General features: G+C 53.1%; 1 protein-coding gene across 1 annotated transcript in view; it reads right to left on the reverse strand.

Moving 5' to 3' along the window:
• Positions 1-6,792: 6,792 nt before the first annotated feature.
• The window catches only part of COL22A1 (collagen type XXII alpha 1 chain), a gene marked incomplete at its 5' end in the record, with an annotated part of 247,097 nt that continues 236,501 nt past the window's right edge, over positions 6,793-17,388 (reverse strand). The window contains 5 exons of the mRNA XM_082858984.1: positions 6,793-7,428; positions 9,557-9,634; positions 11,779-11,961; positions 14,490-14,556; positions 16,090-16,269. Coding sequence (XP_082715110.1) covers positions 7,238-7,428; positions 9,557-9,634; positions 11,779-11,961; positions 14,490-14,556; positions 16,090-16,269 — 699 coding nt within the window. The 3' untranslated portion in view covers positions 6,793-7,237. The remainder of the gene's footprint in view (positions 7,429-9,556; positions 9,635-11,778; positions 11,962-14,489; positions 14,557-16,089; positions 16,270-17,388) is intronic.

Consider the following 17,388-nt stretch of genomic DNA (forward strand, 5'->3'; position numbering starts at 1 on the left):
CAAGGTGACACTGGGACAGACCACCTTACCGATGTCTCCATGGCAACAGCAAGAGTCCTGTTACACACGAAGGATCTTGGTTCATTATGTGGTCAAAGGTCAAGCCGTCGGGATGAGGCCTCCGTGCCAGTGTGCCTTTCGGAACAGGGCTGGCCTCCTCGTTCACTCCGTCTCTCGATCCTCAGGGTTATAAGAGGTGAGGACAGGAGCCAATGACGCCTTAGGAGGAACGGTTGTCGAAACGCGAAATCGGCCTGGCAGCCGTCTGTGTCCGGAATTGCCTTGTTTTAAGCACCTTTCCAGGTCTCCAACGTCTTGACGACAGAAACACCCCTCGTTTCACGCTCTCTTTCTCCTCCCAGGTGAACCTCCCAGCCAGACCCACGGTTTTCAATGGCTTTAATAACTTACTATATATAGGCACACACTCTGGCTTCATAAAATAGCACCACAAAAGGAAACTGAAGCCAAATGTTCCCAGTGGAAAAGAAGAGAAACAAAATGATTGCCCTGAAATAGCACCTCCCCAACCATATGAAGAGGAGCCAGAAATGCCACCCCTCTCCTAATAATTGAACAAGCGGCATCTCCTTTCCCTCACGGAAGCGTTGTTTCAAATGCACATTTGGAGTTCGCCTCTGCCTGGAGCCAGGAGAAAGCATTTACTCCTGAGAAAGCACTGTGGGAAGCAGACAAGGCGACCCAGACCAAGGCTGCTGTTTGCCAGCTCCCTGGACGCCTTGGCGTGATCCCGCAGTGAGCTGGGGACGAGAGCTGTGTGTGTGGTTTGGGGCAGGTGGGCTCAACCCTCTGCCACCGTTTCCGAATTACCATGGGGGCAAAGAACCGTGCCCCGCCCCTCATAGGTGTGTAACAAGGAATACATGATAAAACTTAAGGGAACATGCTTTGAAAAACATGGAAAGCAAAGATTTGGTTTGAAAGGAAGGGTTTCTCTACTTGGATTAGAGTAAACAAACAAGCAAAGTGGACTCAATCGCTCTTAAGGGTGACAGAGGAGATGTTGGAAAGGATGGATCCATGCGCCCTGCATTCAGGTATTAGCTCACCTTTTTCAGGTCATCATTTCACAACATATACACGCATCAAACCATTCTGTTGTACACCGTAAAATTATACCATTTTATATGTCAATTATATCTCAATAAAGCTGGAAGAAAAAAATGATCCTCATACGAATCCTGTGAAGTACATGTTAATTCCACTTCACAAAGGAGGAAACGGAAACGCAGGTTGTTCAGTTATTCAGCTGACGTCCTCAGGCTAGCACAGCTGCAGGGCAGAGGGCAGCAGGGGCCCTTCTCACTTGGACAGCTCATTAGGGACTGGAAGTGAAGGAGGCTAACTGACAGCTGACCAGGGGCAGCTCAGCCCCGCAGCTGTGCCAAACTCAGTCCGGGGAAGTTCTCGCAAATCCTGGCTCACAGAAGCCAGGGGTTGAGGGCTGCTGATCAAGGCGCCTCCAACCTGCCTTCAGTATAAACCAGAGTTGTGCCCCGAGTGGAAGACAGAATGATCCTAAGCGAAGACCAGTACAGCAGAAGTCGCTCCTTCCCCGGCCGCTGGCTGGAAGAGAGGTGCGTTTTTATTACTGGTCCCACACAGGAGAAGCCCAGGTTCTCCGACACAGCCCGGAGTCTCTGGGAAGCCCGTGGTCTCAGTCATTGTTTAGCAAGCATCTGCTGTGCGTCTCTAGAGCATCTGTGCCAGGACCAGGGATTCTCCTTCTGGGGCCCAGAACCAACTCTCCTGCACCGCCCTCGGGGCATCAGAAGCTTACAGAGATGGGTTCTCGGGCTGCAGCCGTTGGCAGGCAGAAAACAGGAGTTGGCTGGAAACTGCCAGAGACAGCAGGTTGAAGCCCAATTCTCTGGGTCGCTTATGCACGCTGCCTGGCCCTTTCAAACACACCACAGCATCCTCAGACTCTAAGGAGGAAGCATCTCATCTTGGCAGGTCTTAAAATCTGCAGAGGCGTCGGAGTCTGGCCAAGTTCTGGGTTTGCCTCAACCCTGAGCTCCTGGGCTTGGGTTGAAATAGATATTATTCTCGGGAAAAAGGGCAGCATGAAGCAACCGGGCTGCTCAGCCTGAACGAGGAAGCCGAGGATGGTTTGAGGGTAGGGCAGAGATTCCTGGGGGGCAGCTTTTCAAAACCTGTTAATACCATCCCCCAGAGATCCTGACTTAGTGATTCCGGACCAGACCCAAGAATCTATCTCGTTAAAAGCAAAGTTTCCCTGTAAAATTTGATCACGGAGCCTAAAGGGAACTCGCTGAAGAAGTGAGGTGAGACTTCGCACCCAAACGCTGGGCCCCATAGTTCATGATCTTGGGAAAATCACTGTGTCTTTCTGAGTCTCATTTTCCTGTTTGTGAAAAATAAATCAAGGTTTGGGCTACACCACGCGTTCCCAGATGTGGGAATTATGAACTGGTAGTTGAAAAAAACAAATCTTGGGAACCAGTATGAAGATATCAGACCCGATCTTTATTTTGACAAGTCGGATTATAAAAAACCAAATATACAAATAAGCATTACTCCCCCCGACACACACACACACTCCTTCCCTCACGGTACGAGACATTTTAAACCCTACAAAAATGAGGCAGACCTCAGTCTCAGAATGAAGGATCATCCTTCAGATGCGATGCTTTGGGTTTGCCCTTCGCCCCGTTCACCCCTCTCTAAGCCTTGGACCCACAGAGCTTGGACCAGCGGATACCCTGCCCTGGACCAGCAGTGGGAACCCCGGGCCTGACTTTCTCAGGATGCCCCTGGTCCTTGTTTGCAATGCTTCCTCACACTGGAACATCATTGCCCTCTGTGTTTCAAAATGCCCCAGACAAGCTTCAACTCCGCTCTCTCCGGGACCAATGCCCTCCCTGCCACACCCCGTGGTCCCAGGCAGGTCCCATCTGGGAGACCAGAGCTACTGATGCCACCCAGGAGCCTACTGAGGGGCCCGCCCTTGGCCCCCGGTGCTGCGGTGTCCGCCTCTGACCACACGATAGTTCCTGGGGGCAGGAACTGGAACAAAGATGCGCTGGAAGTTCCCCTGAATCTGCTGGCCTTTCTACGATCTGGAACCCTCCGTCCCACGCTCCAACCACGCTGGGGTTTCTATTCGACCGTCTCAGTTTAACGTTAAGGGAAGTGACTTCGGTCTTCCCCTTCACTCACGCACTGGGGCTTCATCCACACGTTAGGTGAAACCGAAGCCCAGGGGCTCTCAGGGCCGCGCCAAAGGAAGAAAAGCCCAGTGGTGCCGTCGGGCCCTTTCACGGAGCTCTGCACCCCGACACCTAATACGTCACACTGGCCGCACGCGGCCTGGCCCCAACGATGCCTTCAGCATACAGGGACCCAGGAGGCGGATTGGGTGCGGACAGTCAACTCAGAGACCGTGAACCCAACCTGACCTCGGCCCCTCCCGTGGGAGGCACGGACACCAGAGCCCCACTCAGTCACCCTGCTGAGGGATGCCCCCCACACTGTGGCTTCTGGGTTTTATATTTCGGGAAACAGTACAACCAAAATGCAGCAGTAACCCCCCCGAAGAGGTTGGGGGAGGACACGAGACGGGTGCCCGCTGCCACCTGCTGACAAATTCTCAACGGGCGCGAGAAAGAGGAAGAAACAGACATGCTCGAATTGCAAAGGGAGTTCCGATCTCAGAAGCAGAGACCCTGCAGAGTGTCCTGCAGGACGGTGGGGTGGGGAGAAAGGGATGCCCTGCTGTGTAGACCAACCCCCGCTTTCTCCCCTGAGCTGCTCAGTACGACAGCTGCCCGTGTGGGATGCCCGGATCCCAGCGCCGTGACCTTACGTGAGGCTCTGCAAGGTGGTCAGGTGCAGGTGTGAGGTAAGAACAGGCTCCTGGGGCAGCTCCCTACCCTGCAGCCTGGGCAAGCAGCTTTCAACGTGAACCAGCCCCGACCTGGTAACAGCTGAGGGCGGGTGAGGGCGCCCCTACCCTGGTGGTCCTCAGGATCACCCCAGGTACCTGGAACTGGCCCGCTGGGGTGCCCCCAACCAGAGCTGTAGACAGGGACCCTTCATGCCTATCCCACGTTTGCTGCGAGCACGTGGGGCAGGCCCGTCCCCCTTGAGGCCCCAGGGTCCTTGTCCCCAGAAAATCTGCACTGGCTCTGAATCCCGTGTTCACGCAGGGCCGTCTGTGGAGACCTGTCGCGGTGGGGTTTCCCTGAAGTGGAGCCTGATCCTAGGATGCGGGCACAGGTTGTTTGGGGGTGTGAGCGGGGCAGCAGGGACAGCCATACCGACGCAGCATCGAGCCAGTCCCCCCGCGGACGGTCTGAGCAGCCATGCAAGTTGCACCTCAGAAGGTTCTTTCCAAAGTGAGGGAGGACAGAGGCCTCTCTCCTGCGCTCCCCATACCCCACTGGCTGAGGGCCACCCCGAGGGCACGCTAAGTCTCCTGCACTTCTGGGCAAAAAGCCCTCCAGGGCGTTAGAGAGAGCCACGAGGCCAAAGAGCAGAGAAACTCTTCGAGGGGTGCTCAGGGTGGACCCCTATCCCCCCCCACAGGACTGCCCGCTTCAGGGAAGTGGCACAGAAATGCAGGATGGGCATGGAAAACACATGCTAGGTGCCCACTGCACAACAGGGGCCGTCTGAGCTTCTCTGGCTGGGGGGCACTGGAGCCCACCCGTTTGCACCCCAGCTCCTCCTGGCACCTGGCAGGGCCCCTCCAGAACCCCCCTAGGGATCTTGTTGGTTTAAAAACACTGCTGTGATGCTTCTTGCAACCTGTCACTGTCTTTCTACGGTTCTCAGGCCAGATACTACCAGCATCACCCGCGCGCCCAACACCCGCCCCGAGAGCCCCTCCGGAAGCAGGCCGTGGTCTTGGAGGTGCTTCCCCGGGGACGGAGCTGCCCTGCCAAGGCAGAAGGGAACCGCAGCGCGCTGTCCCCTCGGTCCGCTCCCCCCCCACACCCCGGCACTTCCCTGCCTAGCATTTTCATGTATTTTGAGCTGGAAATTACCAAAATCCTCAGTGCTGCTGAGGTAGTCGTCTTTATTTCCAGAAACCCATCAAGCTCTGTGCCTGGAAAGGACTCAGGACAGTCCACGCATTCCCCCAGCTGCCCACAAACGCAGCCACTCCCAAGCCACATGGGGAGCTGGATGAATCCAAGACCCTCAGGGGAGGAACGCCCCTGCCCCTCTCAATACCCCACCTGAGCGTCTGAGAACTCCCATAATCAAAGAAGTCTGTAGACTCACCCAAATCATTCTTTCTGTTGCATAAAACCCTTCTTCTCGGTCCAGATAATGGACGGCTTAAAATACAGAAGCAAAGTGAAACGTGAAGAGAAAAAAGATGCTCGGGGCATCAGGGAACTGGATTCTACACAAGGCTTTGCGCCGAGACAGGCTCTCTCCGTGCCTCAGTTTCCCTCTAGACCAGAGCACTGTTCTTCTGACTGTAGGTTGCAACGCACTGGTGCCTCATGGCAGCAGCTCAGTAGGTTGTGATGAGCATCTTTGTAATGAAATAGAATAGTAAACGTTAGAGGGCCTTGTGGTCAGGATAAGTAAGCTCTCCTAGTTTTATATTTAGGTATGCATACACGGACTCACAAAGAGATTGCATTCTTGCTGTGGGTCATGGTCAAATGTTTTTTAAGTCACTGGATTAGAGGATATCTAAGGTCTTTGGGATTGTTTCTTCAAACAGAAAAGGATATTATAATAACGCCCTTGTGTCTTTTACGGTTGTGTGAATACACTGAGATGGTAGACGTGCAAAAACAGGAAGGAGGTCGTCTCATCCTGCACTGACAGGCATTGCTTCCCGAGGACCCTGACACCCACTGACCCCCAGATTCAGCTCCAATGAGAGAAGTAGGTCTTGGGTCCTATTTTTAACTTGTGGCAGTGATATTTCTCTACATATGGACCCTTCCAACATCTGTGGACGTCTGTACTCCGGGTTCCTAAATTGATTAGAAGCATCTAGCACGCAGGTGATGAAAAGGAGGTGCTGGGTAAGTACGCTGCCCAGGAACTGGCGCGGTCACACGCAGTAGCTCACCCACGTGTGTATTCAGCACGTGGGCTGGACCGTGGCTCTGGCCTGGGCGCCCCAGGGAAAATGATGCATCCCCAGCCTTGAGGGCTTTACGCGGGGGCAGACGCAGGCGATAAGAAGGGAATCTTCACGGGAAACCGAAGAGAAGGGAACTTGGATTTATTGAACACCCGTTCAAGCTGGGCATGTCATTTACACACACACACTCGATGCCATTTATTTCAGAGCCAGAAGCTGGAAGCACACATTTCCCAGCTCTGGCCAGCACCCCGGCCAGTTGCCCACCATCAGGAAAACACACGGGAGTGGTCTCTGGACCCCCTGATTTCAAAATTAGAGTGAAACCAACAGCGAGGGGCAGGGAGGGGTTCTGTCCACGGCTCAGAAGCCACATTAACACACGGGGCTACTCTTCCCACACCGGCTCCCGCATCTTTGGTGCAGACGTGGGACTCCAGGAAGCTGCTGCGAGCCGTGCGACAGTGTTTCACTCCCACAGGTTTGAAACACCGAGGTGCTGAGTTGGCCCCAAAGGAGGGAGTCTGCGCCCTTCTGCGCGCGCTTCGCATCAGGAGGACAGGATGTTCTTCGTGTCTGCAAATTCTTTCTCTTCCTGCTTTACTTCTCTCTCCTGGGAAGTAGCGACTGGTGGATAATTTCTCCCCGGGAGACCTCTGGGCACAATCAAGAATAGAAGCCCATTGCCTCATTTTCTTAAAGTCTCCTTTTGAGGAAAGAGGTAAGTTTGGCAAGTGTCTGGTCGGGGTTTCATAGCACCGAGAGTTTCCTTAAAACTGGCAGCTACACTTCAAATGGGGGCTGTCAGAAGAACGAGAACCAAACAGTCCCCTGCCCCACGAATCAAGTTTTCCCAACTTGAGAGGAGAGGGGGAAAAACTCGAAAAGCATTACCATATGAAATAATAATAATAATTAACAACAATAATAATAATAATAATAATAATCTGACCGACCGGCAGCATCTGTTGGTTTTAATAATGTTGAGGTCTCTCAAGAAAATAAGACAAAACCAAATGATAAAAGAAAGAAAGAAAAAAAACACAAGGCTGAAATGTCTCAAGACCTCTGCTTCCCATCGGGCTCTGTGTTCAAGTTTCAGAAATCCACCGCCGTCTCCTGGCATTCGGGACTCTTCTAGGGGCCCTTCACGTTACCAGGTCGAGCAGCAGCAAGGCTGGCGAAGTAGGCACACTGGGAGGGGTCACACTGGCCAGGGGGGCCGGGGGGTCCTGGGGGGCCAGGGTGTCCAGCTGGTCCTGTCTCCCCTTGAGGACCGGGACCCCCGGGGAGCCCATCTTTAGCATAGCCAGGTTCCCCGGGTTGACCTGGCCCAAGAAGCAAAAGAAACAGAAGGTGGTTCAAGTTCGTTCTGGAGCAAATGAGCCCTGATCTCGCTACTTCCATTCAGTATGAACTGAAGACTCAACAACCTCAGAACACCCCACGGTCTGGGCGCCCTGGCTGGAGAGAGGAGGAAATGTGGACACCTTGCTTTGCAGGAGAAGGGTTGCCTTAGCGGTTTGGACTAGGACAGTAATCAGGGTGCCATAGGAGAGAAATAAACAAGGGGAGATGGAGGCCACGTAGGGAACGCATCCTCTGTTACAAGGAAAAGAGAAACCGGACTGTCTGTGTCTGGTTCTAGGAGATGCATCCGAGTTGGGACACCAAGTCCCCACCATTAACCGTCAGCCGCAATTCATGTATCCTTGGAGATATCTAGTCACATTCCATTAGCCAGTATCTATATGGTCCCATTTATTCTGTAGTTTCTAGGCTTTATCTATATGTTAAATTTGAACCACATACGTGGACTACATTAAACTACTCTGCAAATCAGAGTCAAAGACAATGTAAGTAGGAAGTAAGTAACTGAGAGCCCAAAATTTAGATCCAGAAAATACTACCTAAGACAAACTTCCTTTTTTTTGTTGGTTAAATCTTTTTTTTTCTTTAACTTTTAATTTTATATTGGAGTACAGTTGATTAACAATGTTGTGTTAGTTTCAGGTATAGAGCAAAGTGATTCAGTTATACATATACGTGTATCCTTTTTCAAATTCCTTTCCCATTTAGGTTGTTTACTTAAAACAAACTTCCATGCCTCCATTTATTAAGCATCATGATATCATATGTAATCAATCTCCCTTTTTGCTTTGGCAACTGGGAAGCTCAGTGCTAAGTGTTGTAGTTAACCTTAACAGTGACATTCTTCCTTAAGCCTTAGTAATCACCTTGTTAGAAAATCTGAGTCCCTCCATAAAATAAACAAAAAGTAAACTTTTCCCTTTAAATGATCTTTGGACATTGCATGAATTCTGTTCATGCTTTAGTAGTAGTTATTTAATCTATTGTATTCCTGTCTCGACTGAGTTTTGAGCCAGCAGTGCTGTTCATTCCTTCAGGTGGGAACCACTGACATCTAGTCATTATCTCAGCCTCATGTTGGTACAATTATCTCCCCCATCACAATGCTTTCTGTTCGGCCTTGTAATCTTTATTTGGAATTGCCTTATTTTTAAAATATTAATATTTTAAGCTATTGAAAAGTAGGCAAGCTATCACAAAGATGTATAATGTGTGTCTAGTTATATTCTCTCATGAGAATAACATTTCCACCATAGGAAATTTGGAAAATCAAGAAGATATGAGTACTAAAACCAAAATGACCTGCAGGCCTAATATTCAGAAATGACCACGGGGAATCATATAAAGTAAGAGTAAATAAAAATAGAAGCCTCAATGAGGTGGAGTTTGATAACAATTCAGTCTGAGTTTTTCCACACCTCATCTCGGACTGCGATACTGCTGTGTTCTAGAGTTAGTCCCATACAACCATTAGATAGGGTGGCCAGCTTGTCCAGGTTTCAAAACTCAAAGGGCCATGTCCCAGGAACCCCATAGCCCCAGAAAGGCCAGGACGGCTGGCCACCCTGCCACGTGGCCAGCATTCTCCAAAATGTGTTCTGAGAATAGTAACAGGGTATTACATTACATAGTGGAAGAAAAAGCATCCTACATTCAAGTGAGTTTGGAAAATGTTGGTTTAACTGAAATAAACATTATTATTTTATGCAAGGTCCCTTAGCACTGCACCAGAGAAGTTAATTTGTACTAGGCACGTCTGAAAGAGAAGCACGGTCCCCAGCACTGTCCTGACTTATTTAAGGTCAAATCAGTTTTCTTCAGGACCATTTCACAGGACTTTTAGTTCACGGGATACACCTCAAGAACTCACGGGATATACTACAGTTCGCACGGTGAGCCAAGAAGCTGACGTCTTAGAAAGATGTAATAAAACAAATCTGGGTTCCGCCTCGTCAGTAGTTAAGGCAGCCCTTTCTCCCAGCCGCTCCCAAGGCCCGTGGTGATGCAGGTGGGAGGGCTGCCCCGTGCGGCCCACTCGCTCCTGGCGGGCCCTTCTCCACCTGAGAGCCCAGCGCCCGCTCCTACCTGGGATCCCGGCGGGTCCCACCTCGCCTCGGAGGCCAACTCCAGGTTCACCTGGGTCACCTCTGGCTCCTCGCTCACCTGGTGAGAGAAACATGCATCTTTGATGGTAGAGACCCAGGACGGTGGCAGAGAGAGGGAGCCCCACCATGCGGGGGGCAGAACCAGCACTGCTGGTGTGCTTTCCACTGCTTGCACGCCCCTCACACTCGCACCCCTAGTTCCCGTCCACACGCACACTCAAGCACACACTCGCACCCCTAGCTCCCACTCACACCCACACTCAAGCACACACTCGCACCCCTAGCTCCCGTTCACACACTCACATGCACTCAAGCACACACTCACACCCCTAGCTCTCGTTCACACACTCACACGCACACTCAAGCACACACTCGCACCCCTAGCTCCTGTTCACACACTCACACCCACACTCAAGCACACACTTGCATTCAGAAAGACGCCCATGTGAACACCAAAATAATTGGACACTCCTTCCAAACATTTGCTCAAACACACATATATACACGTAAACATTCACTCAAGTGCGTAACTACCCAATTACACATACACATATGTACATTCGCACATATATTAGCAAAAATATGCATACACTGATAAACACATCAAACACAGGCACCCAAATGTTCACACCCACACTCTCTTGTACACAAACACATATTCCCATCCACATCCACTCACATACGCCTACTCTTCACCATGTTCTAAAAGCATTTTACTTGAACCTTTATCAAGGAGGAGCTGGGTGGTAAACAAACCTGCATGTACGTAAGACACAGCTCTACTCTCAAGAAGCCTGAATTCTAATAAGACAGATGGAGCAGGGCACAAAGAGATTCTAATGTGAAGCAGAATCAAGTAAGTCCTAATAATCACAGGAATTCAAAATCCTAATAGATGTTCAGAAGAAAGAGGGTCCATTCCCCCGGGAGGATATCTGAGATTATATTGGGTTAATACTACACAAACTTGATTAAACTGTCTCTCTCAACTTTTTTTTCCATCATTCCTTTTTTTTTTGCTATGTTGCTTCCAGAATATTTCCTGTATGCAACATATGATATTTTCTTTTATAATCCAAATTGAAATTTTGCTAGTTCATGGAGATTTTAGGCCACTCTTATTTATTGTTATGATTACTACATTTGGTCAGTCTTTTGTCATAGTCTGATGTTTTCTATGCCTTATGTTTTCTTGTTGACATTGATTTCATGTATTTTGTTTTACGAACCAAAAGAAGTAGGACTCGGACACAAACTTAACAAAAAGTTCAGTAGGAGAAACATTACAAGGAATAAATCAATGAATAAAGAATTAAGAGGGAATTCCCTGGTGGTCCAGTGGTTAGGACTCTGAGCTTTCACTGCCTAGGGCGTGGATTCAATCCCTGGTCGGGGAACTAAGATCCCGCAAACCTTGCAGCAACCAAAAAAAAAAAAAAAAAAAAAAAAAAAAGAAAGAATTAAGGAATGGAAGATTGAAAGAGGAAGATGTTAGGGGCATGCATTCCCCCCACCTCAGTCACCAAGTGCCGGCTGAGATCACAGCACCCACCACATGCTTATTCCTTGCCAGAGAGGAAGGGTGAATGAGCAGGTGGGTGAGTCTGGGCTCATGTCCTTTCCTGCCCTTTCACATCTGTCTGCCTGCAAAGAGAGTGCCTCTGACCTGCTTCCACAGTGCGCTGTGGTAAGTGGGGCAGGCGCTGCCCCTTGAAGGACAGACCCCCTGTTGCCGGCAGCAGCTGTGTCCAGGTCAGGCAGCTCTCTGAGAGCAGGAGAGTTGGCAGCCATGTCCAGCTTTAGCTCAAACCACTTTATTCACATGTAAGCTGGTGTTTAATGCCCATTTGCCTGGATTTTAAAGGTCTTATATCCTCACTGACTTCCCAACTCGAAAGGGGAAAAGGGGCATTTCGTGCTACTCCCTGGAACTCGAGCAGTGGAGATGGAGAGAGAAAAGACAGGAGGAGGACACAGACTCAGTGCTCCTGGCGGAAGCATCATTTTGCAGAAATGTCAAGTATGAAACCCTCTTCTGCATATGAAGAAATTACACGATGCCACAATGCAGGGTGCTGGCAGGCTGCAGGGCAGAAGAATGGGCTGGATCACGCATATTCAGTGGCATGCATGCCACGCACCCTGGCTCCTTCTCAGCCCTCGTGTCGTGTACAAAGCGCACCTTCCTGGGTCCTCACTCACCTTTGGGACCTATGGGCCCAGAGGGTCCCTCCAGACCCCCTTGCCCAGGCCGTCCTGGCTCCCCCATGGGGCCTGCTCGACCTGGAAGCCCATCTTTTCCAGGGGGCCCTGGGGGCCCGGGTCTGCCTTGAGAGGCCTTGGTGTGCGCTGAGGGCATCTGGGCCAGGAGGTAGGCGAGTCTGGCTGTGGAGCAGGAAAAAAGGAGAGACAGTTCATGAAGGAGGGCTGCCCCAAAGACAGGATGGCAGCTCACTGCCAAGCTCAGCCCTGGGGAGACAGTAACAGCTGCAAAACAAGAGTAAGAGAAACTACATCGAGAGCACACTGCACGGCACCTGTACCTACAGCCGTGGCCTCTGGAGCCAGGCAGCCTGGGCTGGGGTCCCCAAGCAGCCGCTGCCAGCCGCGTGGCCCTGGGCGAGCTACCCGACCTCTCTTAGCCTTCGTTGCCTCTTCTGCAAAATGGATGCAATGAAATTGCCACCACCCCACTGGGCTGGTGTGAGGATGGAGCAGATGGGACAAGGCACTGAAAGTGCTCCTGGAACAACCTAAGTGCTGCGTGGGCATCGCTGCTACGATCGCGGTGGCACTGACAGCAGTAATAGCAGCAGCAGAAGTTGTGGTTGTAATTGTCAGTTTGGGGAAACTGAGGCCGGTGGGGGTGGGTGGGATTTAAGTGGCTTACACAGAGCAGCTTAGGGACTTCTCCTCTCTAAGTGCTGAATTCCTCATCTATAAATGAAGGGCTGGATATGATATCACTAATGATCCTTAGGCGTCTGAAACGTGAAGATTACAGAATTGATTCAAAAGCCCCAGAGGTCCCATTGCCGGCTGCCACGCCCGCTTCTGCACTGGGCATACAGAGCCCTCCCCAGGGCCAGCACGGGCTTCTGCTTTGCTGGCCACACGGCCCAGACAATCAGGCCAAGCCCTTCATCTCGCAGGTGGCGTGACCCAGCCCAGAGAGGCATGTTGACACCCTCCCGGTACCCTGGTGGCAGAACCAAGGCAGAGTCGGGGGCTTCTGACAGCCTGCTGGGTCGGCTTCCCACGGCAGCCCCTCATCGTCTCACGCAGGGAAGCGGGAGGGCTGTGCTCTAGCGCCGAGACCCGGCCTCACGCCTCACTTCTCTGAGCCTTGGTTCTCTCATCTTGAAAGTGGAGCTGATGTTTCCTCCTCGAAAGATTATTTGGAAGAAAGGACTCAGCCCAGCAGACGCTCCAGTTAAACTAGTTCAAAACAGGGCTTGTCTCTGCCCAAGGGCTGGGAACTCCTCACGGGCGCAGGCCCTTCCTGTCACCGATAAATGCAACCCTCGGAGAGCAGACCGTGGGGATCGCCACACGGGCGCCCTCAGGACCCACCCCGCCGGGTGGGGGTCACCATTCCAGCCTTTGGTTTCCTCTCCACCAACCCCAGCTCTGTGCTGTCCACTCTGGGGAATCGTCTTTGGTTCTCCTGCGTAGGGAGACAGACCATGCTCACCTGGACATGCCAGGAGGGCAGGGAAGAGGGTCATCTTGTTCAGTGCTGCGTCCCCTACCCCATTTAGAGTCTGCCATGTGCCAGGTGCAGAATAACTGTCTGAGACATCACCACGTGAATAAACACGTCCTTCCCGCTTGTCCGCCCGTGCCTGGGAACAGCAGTGGGTTTCCGATCTTCCCTACTACAGAGCTGTCTGTGACTTTCTTCCCCTAACAGTTTCCCACACATAGGGCAGTGGGCATGGTCACTGGTCCAGAGAACATGACGGTTAGGAGCCTGGATTCTGCAGCTCGGTTGCCTGCATGCAAACCCTGGTCAGACGCTTACCAGCTCTTCGGCCTTGGTTACTCCTCAGCATCTCTGACACTAACAATCATACGCGCCTCACAGGCTCACCGAGGCTTCCACAAGTTAGCATGTGTTGAGCGCTGAGGACTCCACCTGACACAGGGCTGGCCCTGCATGCTCGTGTTAGTACCATTACCTTTCCATCTCTCTCCCTTCCTGAGCACCTGCCGTGTATGGGGCTCATGCAAGACTGGGATTTCACCGTAAATCCAGTGCAGTAGGATTAAAAGGCTTCTAGTTCCTTGAAAGCACTGTGTGTTCAGCCCCCCTCAGGGGCTCGGCACATGCTGCTCCGAAGGCCTGGGATCCTGTCCCTGCTTTCGGCTCACATGGCCCCTCCTCCGGGAAGCCCTTCCTCACCTGTCCGCCCCCTGAGCTATCCTAGGTACTTTCATCCTTCCTCTTCAACACCCCCTGTGCCAAATTAAACCACAGGCATTTCTTACTGTACTGAAGCCGCCTTGTCTGTTTATGTCTCTGTCTCTTCCCCGGGCTGTGAGTTCTAACTAACAGACCCACTGCAGGCCTGTCGGGGCTGCTTCCTCGTTAGATAAACAACTGAGTGCACAGAAGAAATGTAGGATCGTGAGAAGCTTGTTCTGTAGATGCTGAGCTTCCTGGAGGTGATCAAGCAGCGGCAATTCAAGCTGCCCTGAGGAGAAGCTTGGAGCGGGATCTGTGCCAGAGAAGGCTGGCTGGAGCCTGCAAGGGGCGCCTCAACCCTCATTGCTGCTGGAGCTGCTCTTAGGCTGCCTTTTCCAACCTGGCTACGGAAGTCCTGAAGGATGAGTGAACGGACTGCTTCCTGGGGCTCTTAGAAGCACCCAGGACCCGACCTACACGGCTGTGATAAAGCCCAGCTACTCACTTTCCAGCTGCTTCTCCACTTCTTCTCGGATGAGCCGCCGCAGGATGTCCATGGATGGAGACTCCCCCTAGGAGGGAGGGAAGGCGGAGCTGTTCATCCTCCCAGGAACCCTTGCCTCCTGAGACCTGCGATGGCTCGGGAAGCCAGGACGGTCACAGCCCCATACACCATAGCTCCCTAGTTCAACCCCTTTTACACCTGGAGCCGTCTGCCCGCTCCCCGCCATGCAGGCGGCTTTATCCCGTCATGTACGGCGACCTGGTCTCCTTTCTCTCCGGGGCCCCTGCTCCCCCCGTCCCCGCACAGCTCTGGACCCGGGAGGTCTGCTCTGAGCCTCTCCCTGCCAAAATGCCATCTTCCTGCAGGACCCGCTCACAGGCTGCCTCCTGCATGAAATCGTGTTTGATTTCCTCCCACTGGTCACTTGGCTGCTCTGGTCCCCAGGGTCTGGCTTGCCCTGCTCTGGTCACAGAAACCGATGGGTCAGGGGGCAGAGAAGGTGGGCGCCACCTCCAGGCGCCCACGGCGACGTGCGATTCTTAGACGGATCCGCGAGCAGACCTGCTGCCGCACCGGGCTCCCCCCTCGTCATCAGAGCCCTTCAGGGCAGTGTCCACCCCCAAGGCTGGGGGCTGTACTGTGCTCATCTCTGCAGCCCCAGCGTCTAGCACAGCGTGAGATGGGCTCTGTGTCCTTATTCTCTTGTTTGCCTTTCTGGTCAATAATCTTTTAGGTTAGTCCCAGAATGTCCACCGCTACCCACAGCAGCAGGAGAACTTGGCAAAGAGAGGAGGGGTGGGCGGCTGGCTGCCTGGCCTCTTTCACGGTGGTGGAAGCTCAGGCTGGCCACAGGCGCCCTGGCAGGGACAGTGACACGGACCCTCAGAGCAGGCGGGGGCTCTGAAGACCATGTAAGCCTGTGCTCTGAGGAACCGGAGGGTCCCCCGAGGGCCACGCGGGCTGCAGAGGCGGGGTGGGGAGGTCACGGGGACCTGGCCACCAGCCCCCACTGACACGTCCACCAAGCTCTGCCTTTATCTCTCTACAGCCAGCGTGTGCCGATGCTACAAGTCTGTGAAAAATAAGAAGTCTGCCACGGGAATACAATACGTTCAAAGAAAAAAACTGCTCTAAACAAGCCTTTCCTTTTACATTTGGGAAAAGCTGGACCCAAAGGGAAGAACGAGTACCCCAGACAGGCAGACAGGAGAGAGGCAGAGCCGGGCGCGGGACGGACAGCCAGCCGTCCCCGCGGGAAGCTCTGGTCACTGAGATCCGGCTGCACCCTCTCAGTGGCCTGCGGCACCAGGTCCTGGGGCAGAAAGGCGCGACAGCCCGAGGAGTGGAGCCTCGGGGGTGCAGGACACTGAGAGAGAGGGACGCTGCTCTGGAGCCCTTGTAAGCCATGCGGCGTTACCTCCTTTAACCATCGCAGCGGAGCGTCGGGAGGGAGGTTCTCCTCGCCCCTTTCGAAGGCTCGGAGAGGAGAGGTCACCTGCCCCGGGTCATGCAGGTTACTGGGAACTGTAACCTGGTCCCTCTGAAGCCCACACACCTCACGGGCTTCCCCTTCAGTCCCAAGGAGCCCCAGTATCCTTACCCTCAGTCCTGGAAATCCTGGCTGGCCCGGGGGCCCCGGCGGCCCGGCCGGCCCATTCTCCCCAGGTAGTCCCTGGGGGCCCATTAGGCCTGTGTGACCTTTGTGGCCTGGGATCCCAGGGTCTCCAGGCTGACCCTTCCCACCGGGAGGTCCTTTGTCACCTTTGATGCCAGGATCTCCCTAGGGGAGGAAAGAAGCGCTTCAGTGAGCAAAGGCCTAGGAGGCGCCCCCAGGCCAGACAAGACGTGCGGCTACAGAAGGGACTCTGCCGGCCCTTTGCGTCCTCAGCGGTGGAAAGGAGACCTCGGCCCTGGCAGGCCCATGACTCAAGTCTGATGCCACAGACCAGGACACGAGGGCCCAGGGAGACAAAGCTACCTGCCCACATCACACTGCTGGTCTGCAGAGGACAAGACATGAGCTCTGATTTCCAAATCCCAATCCTGTGCTCCGTCCTAGTAGCGCAGCTCCACCTGCCTGGCTAGAGAAAGCCAGCCGCTGAGCCCGACTGCCGGAGCTTCTGGCCCACTTCAGGCCCAGTTTTGTTCTCCGTCAGCTGGAGGGATGGTGGCACTCGTCAGCCAGAGGTGTCTCACCCGCAGGGAATCTGCCCCCTCCCCTCAGCCCAAGGGGGCCCGCAGAGGACGACACTGCCCGGGACCCCTTTCTCCCCATCGCTGGTCCAAGGACTGAAGTGCTGGATCAATGATCTGGGAGCCATGGCAACCACAGGACGGTCCAGTCCTCTGCCCTATCTGCTACCGGGTGTCTGACCAGCCAGCCTCAGTTGTCGGAGAGTCTGAAAATACGGCGGCCAGGCTAACAGCCTCAGGGTGTAAAAACTCCACTGCTTGGAGGCAGCAGAGGGGGGGAAACAGCAAGAAAAAGACGAGCCACAGGTAACCGGACATGGGACATGGCCATGGGCGTGACCCAGAGCCACGGAAAAGGAAGATGGTGCAGTTATGAGACCATCTGCCACATACACGCACGAAAAACGAAAAGAGCAAAACGGTGGGAAAAGTCTGACACGTTGCAGGGGATCTAGTAATATGCGTGTTGACACGCACACCCCACGTGGTTCTGCGCGCACGGACTAGGGCAAGATACAGAGGACGTGTACAGCGACCGACCTGGGGAGGGGACGGGGACCAGAGGGCCTGGTGGAAGGGCACCTAGTCTGCACTGCAGCCGCTTTTCTGCAATTTGTATTGTTTAACTACGTGTCTGTATTGCTTTTTCAACAATAACAGAAAGAGCAGTGAATTAAAAAAGGCATTTACCCAGGTTTGAGGGGGT

This window comes from Leucopleurus acutus (genome assembly GCF_964270905.1).
Source record: "Leucopleurus acutus genome assembly, chromosome: 17".
Classification (NCBI taxonomy): Eukaryota; Metazoa; Chordata; class Mammalia; order Artiodactyla; family Delphinidae; genus Leucopleurus; species Leucopleurus acutus.